At 44.8% G+C, this 6,000-nt stretch overlaps 1 protein-coding gene across 2 annotated transcripts in view; it reads right to left on the bottom strand.

The window, feature by feature from the left end:
* Positions 1–590: 590 nt before the first annotated feature.
* The window catches only part of VPS53 (VPS53 subunit of GARP complex), a 229,844-nt gene continuing 224,434 nt past the window's right edge, over positions 591–6,000 (bottom strand). Inside the window, exons 21-22 of one of the 2 annotated variants that reach the window (XM_033921548.1) lie at positions 3,941–4,045; positions 591–2,375 (exon numbers count right to left, since the gene is read on the bottom strand). In XM_033921548.1, coding sequence (XP_033777439.1) covers positions 2,205–2,375; positions 3,941–4,045 — 276 coding nt within the window. In that variant the 3' untranslated portion in view covers positions 591–2,204. The remainder of the gene's footprint in view (positions 2,376–3,940; positions 4,046–6,000) is intronic. The other variant, XM_033921549.1, reaches the window with a different exon arrangement.

Raw genomic sequence — 6,000 nt, 5'->3', positions numbered from 1 at the left:
GCTCTCCTGGCCTCCCTGAACCACCCCCATACCTCCCCCCAAATTTCCTCTGCACCTCAAAACTAGATGACAGCAGGAGGGATGCCCAATCCTGTTCACAGGTCCCCCACTCCAAAATGGTAGGCCTTCTCCTTCCCGGTACATGGGAAGGGGCCTAATTCCCTGATTGACTCAGTCATCTAAGGAACCTCTGTCAGTCAAGTCAATCAGAACCTTAGCTTCCTCCCTGTGTACCCCGGGACATATTTATTTGTCTATTGCCTATGTTTTTATTCCTGCTGTACACTGTCTTGGGTGAATTTCTTCAAAATGCAGTAAAATAAATCCTAATAACTAAAGGGTTCCCTTTTACAAAGTCACGGTAGCGGCTGCTGCTTTGGTAACCGCTCCAACGCCCATAGTAAGTTAATGGGTGTCGGAGCATTTGCCACGCAGCAGCCAGTGCCACTACTGCAGCTTTGTAGAAGGAAGGAGAAAATAAACAAAATACCTGGAAAATAAAGAATCATTTCTTTTCTACTGATTTACTCTGTTTTGTTATTTTTGAACTAAACATGTATTTCCAATACAAAAAAAATGACCATAAAAACTGAAAACAAAGGTTTTCATTAAGCAAAAATAGCCATTCCAGTGGATAACCTGTAAGAAGATGAGGAACACCCTGAAAAGTCACAGAAAACAAGATTTGTACTATGACCACTTTAAATACAATTAAATCAGTTCTATTTGATGTGAAAGCTTTGCTGAAGAACTTCCAGTGAAGTCCTCTGCTTTATTTTGAAAATCTCTGGCCATGACCGGCTCCTTAGGGTGGGACATGACCTTGAAGTCGGTGCTGGGCAGAAACAGCTCTCCCTGATGTAAACCAGATCACTGGAAGCATCACAGCACCGTAATGTAGGCGCCTGTGACAGGTACCAAACACTTGAGTTACTCCTTACTCTCTTTGGGAGTGTGAAATGCAGAAGCAGACATTTCAAAATATGAGGTTCAATTCTTACCCTGACCCTCCTTGATCACTCAGGGCTGGGAGGACAGCTGGAATGCATCAGTAAGTTAGCTTGAACAATGCACAACAGCCTTTAAAGTTACTATGCTGTATGCATTAAGGGGGAAATTGTAGAAACAGCGCCTATATTTAGGCACCTAAGTAACAAACGTCATTTAAAATGGCAAAAAATGCCACTGTTAAAAGTGCCTACCAGCACCGAAATAATATGCACTGGAATTGCACCTACACTGGTGCTTTAGCCCACCGAATGCCACCTGGGCGTGGCCAACACCGGAAGTGGCATAAGGTGACCAAAAGCCCTATGTAGGTGTGGTTCACGACAAAGATAGGCACTGGAAATGTGGGCCTGGAAAACCCTGGCCTCCATTTCTGGCACCTGTCTTTCAGGGAAGTGCAATTCTCTATAGGGCACCGTTGCATGATTGACACATGATCAGTGGCCACCGATATTGGCATTCTGTAGAGAATCCAGGCCTAAGCCCCTTTTTACAAAACTGTAGTAGCAAATCCCAGCACGGCAAATGCAACACAGCCCATAGGAACTGAATGGTCTGTGACGCATTTGCCGCACGGAAATTGCTACCGTGGCTTTGTATAAGGGGGAACTACTTTATAAACATATTTTCTCCCATAAATTTGTTTCTAGGTACCTACTGAAAGCTGGAGAAGGGGAAAGAAATCACAGGATGATTATGATCTTGGAACCAGGCTTTCAGCTAACAGAACACCATAAATTGTTTAATAACTAGCAAGGAGCAGACGGGGAGGGAGATATCTAAAGACATCCAAATCCACAACTGCATGAGCAACAGCACAGCACAAGACCAGAAGCTCCAATGGGAAATGAACCCTGAAAATAAGCACATTTAACCCCTTCACTGCTACCCTCCCCCAGCAATGCTCTGACATGCTAAGTTCTAGACATGGTTTTCCCCACAATATAATATTTACAACTCCTCATAACTCATACATCAATGAACAGGAGGACCATTCCCTGCACAACAGAGCTGGTTCTTCCTTAAGCATCAGTACACTCACTTTGTAAGTGAAAATGTCCTTATAGAAAGTTAATATCAGTCCCTTTTTCTTCACTTTGGAAGGAAAGAGCCAGGCTCAGCAGGCTGGAGTGGAACAGCTTACAGGGGCAATCATAAGAGTGGAAGCCTATAGTGAGCAGGAGATCACCGGGAGCTTAAAGCCTCTTCTTGATCAGCTTTTCCAGTTTCCGAATTCGGGATGATTCCTGCTCTGGCGTGGGAGTTGGTAGGGTGATGGAGCCGGTGTTCTCTAATCCTGAAGGAGGAGCTGGGAGTCTCTGCCGAAACAATTCCAGCATGCTACTCTGCTCACTTCTTTTCAGACCCTGGGTAGGGAGATGGCAAGAAACCAAAGAGTACAGTTGAACCAAAGTGTATCTTTAAAACATGCCACTTTTTTGTGAGGCTGACAGAATTTTTAAACAATGGAAGTGTTTTCATTATCAGCTACAAGGTCCTCTTTTAGTCAACAAGTGACCAGTTTAAGGAGGGAGCTTTGTGCTCAGTCCTAGGGTTTTTCAGTTTAATGTTCCGACGCATTGTAGAATTTCAGAATTTGAAATCAGTGTTCAGGTACCTGAACGGATCAGGATGGGCTTGATGGAAATCAAGAACTGACTTCAAATATCCCTCTTTGAATTCAGTTACTTGGCATCTCTGGATACCCTATCTTCTATGAAGAAATCTTGGAAGACATCTCAACAGCATATACAGAATAGAATCTGCCCAATTAAAGCCGTCCTCCCCAGGAGCCCAGACCGGGTTACAAGGATATGTACACAGTAGGCATCAGGATCCAGAACACATAAGTTACAGAGAATGTAAGACTGGTATCAATTAAATAAATAAACCCACATCACAGCTTCATAATCATATATAATATATTAATTAATTTAGTGCTCAGACCCACAACCTATTGATGCTCATGTGAAGTGAACCAAAACATAGGCTGCCATCAGACCATCATAGCACTAACGATGTCTGTACCACCACATTCAAAATCATATTTATAAAGCAGAATAGCAATAAACTCCACTTATCTGCTGGCAATGGCTAGAATGGGCTGGTCACAAAACAGGCAGACTTATGTGTGAAAGTGCCAGTGCAACACCATTAAAAAACACCTGAAGCCATGAAACGCAAGTCTTCCCCCCACACTTTCTAGGAGAAACTAAGAACACATAAGCTAAAAACTGCATTGTGCAGACACTGGTCTGAAAGTTCTCCCTGCTCAGTGAACATTTGAGAAAGGGGATGGGATTTGTATACCGCTTTTTGTGGTTTTACATTCAAAGTGGTTTATATATACTGTACAGTGCTCCCCTGCGAATTCGCAGTCGGCGGTTCGCGGTCCCAGTCATTCACGGTATTTTCCGACTGCGAACCGCTGACCAGGAGAGGACAGCTAGAGAGGCAGAGGGCAGCCGGAGCACCGGCGAGTGAAGGAAATCACTCACTGTATGCTCCGACCGCCTCTTCCTGTACTAAAGTCGGGCCTCACCAATCAGGAGCTGCTTTGACATGCAGCTCCTGATTGGTAAGGCCCAACTTTAGTACAAGAATAGGCAGTCGGAGCATACAGCGAGTGATTCCTTCACTCGCCGGCGCTCCAGCTGCTCTCTCCTGCCTCTCCCACTGCCCTCTCCAGTCTCCTCCAAGAAAAACCGTATTTGCGGTTTTTCATGATTCTGGAACGGAACCCCCACAAATATCGGGGAAGTACTGTATACAGGTTTGCCCAGGGCACAAGGAGCAGTACTGAGATTAATCGCATGACCTCAGGGTGCTGAGGCAGCAGCTCTACCACTAGGCCACTCCTCACCTCTTAAACAGGGGAAGCTCTTAAAGCAGAATTTGCTACACTATATTAGAAGGAACCAGAGGACCTCACCTTCATGTCAAGTATCTTCTGGAAAGTGTCTGTATTGCAGTCAACTAGAAGTTTAATGTAATTATCCACAAAGACGACAGAGGGCTCATGGGGGGCCATCACCACCTGGAAAACATAAGCCGGAAAAGCAGGAAAATTTCACTGCAAGTCAACTTTTGCTTCCATTAATATAAAGTGAGATCTGCAGACACTTGATCACTCCTCAGAGATGCAGCCCAGGGGAACTCCTTTTGGTACACTTCATTTAACTCTTCTCTGTATCCTCTCTTCTTTCATTACTTTTATACTATTGATGGAAGATCACAATAGGACTATAGCACCAAGGCCCAGATGCATTAAAGTCAGCCACTGTCTAACGATTGTCGCTAAGCCGGTTTTGACGATCGGATTTGCCAACCTGATGAACAAAACAGCTCACAGCATGGTTTTGTGCACGATTGTTCATTCTCTGATCCAGCCAAGCAAATAAGGTTATTAATATAGAAATGCCCCAAAAAAGCAACTGGTCAAGACAAGTTGCTTACCTGTCCTACTGATAGTTCAGCCCTGAAATTAATATAACATATCATACCTTCTTTTTTAATGGGCACAGGTGCTGTGTGTGTGTTAAAAGTGCACAATATCTGCCCCATTTTAAAAAAAGTGAGCCGAACCTCCCCACCCCCTCCCCCGATGACAAGCCACAGCACTCCCTCCCCTGACGACAACCGTGGATCCCCAAACAATGATGGTCCCTCCCCCAGGCCAATCAGGGCTTTAGGCCACCTTCCAAGTGCATCCTGCATTGGGTAGGGGCCTAAGACTCCAATTAGCCTGGGTACCTAAAGCCCCTCCCATAGAAGGGGCTTAAGGTATCCAGGCCAATCAGGGACTTAGGCCCCTCCCCGGTGCACCACAGGATACACCAGGAAAGGGAAGGCTTGCCATCTTGAAGAGGCAGGCCTGCTGCCAACTAGGCATCCCTCTTGCCAGGTTCTACAACAAGATTCGGGAGTGGGGGTGTTGAAGGGAGTGTGGAGAAGTGCAGGGGGGGAGGGGGTCCAGGTGCACAACCAGGTTGCTGAGGCAAAAGGGAGTGGGCATCCCTCCTGTCTCTCTGGTTCATCATTGGGGGGTTCGGGGATTCCACAGTTGTCATTGGGAGGCAGGGCCACCACAACTTTTTTATGGGGACAGATATTATATGTGTGTAAGACACACAACATCTGTGTCCATTTTTATTTTTTTTTTTAAAGTTTCCTACTCTGAACAACTGAGTAGCAGGAAGCTGCTTCGGGGCAACCCCTGCCTCTCAGCTGTTCAGACTTCCGCTACCGGCTCTGCGCATGTGTGAGAGTCGCTCTCACAGCGATTCATTGGTGGGATTGGACGGGATCATTTGAATGCAAACTTTTTTGAGCATCAGTCACTTTTTTTTGAATCAGCCAAAAATCGGACCACAGTGGACCCAAGTGGTCTTACTGACCCTGTTTAGTGCATCTAGGCCCAAATCATATATTTTGCACCTTTCTTCCATTATCTTAGGGAGGCCCCTCAGTTCAGCAGGAACCTATCACTGTATTCCTTTTGTTTCTTTCTCAGCTGGAATGTTAACAAAAAGTGAAAAGAGCAGAAAGAAGGTGAAAGATTAGCTTTTAGAGCAGAGATAGATGTTAAATCAAATCATTAAGCAAAACTACAAAGCAACAAAGTGAACAGAAAAGAAAAATTATATCATCTCCCCAAATCCAGGCTCATGATAGCAAACCACAACCATTGTGGGTTGGATTCTTTTTTTTGTGTATGTGGGGAGGGGAGGTTGCCAGGAGGTTTACTTGGATTATGCTTTTGAATCCCAAATATATATTCCAGGCAGTTTGCTTGGATCTTTAGCATGTACTGGACTGCAAAATTGTGACCACAAAAATTTGGCCTATATAAAAGATAAGAGTCAAGCTTCATACTTCTATAAGCCCAACACATGTGTTAATAGAACTTTAAAATAAACCACAAACCTCTTTCAGATTAATTTATAGCACATTTTCATATACAGAGGCCGCGAGAGGCATGTCCTGTAGGCA

This window comes from Geotrypetes seraphini, chromosome 15 (assembly GCF_902459505.1).
Source record: "Geotrypetes seraphini chromosome 15, aGeoSer1.1, whole genome shotgun sequence".
NCBI lineage: Eukaryota > Metazoa > Chordata > Amphibia > Gymnophiona > Dermophiidae > Geotrypetes > Geotrypetes seraphini.
This window is presented reverse-complemented; position numbering and strand designations above follow the sequence as displayed.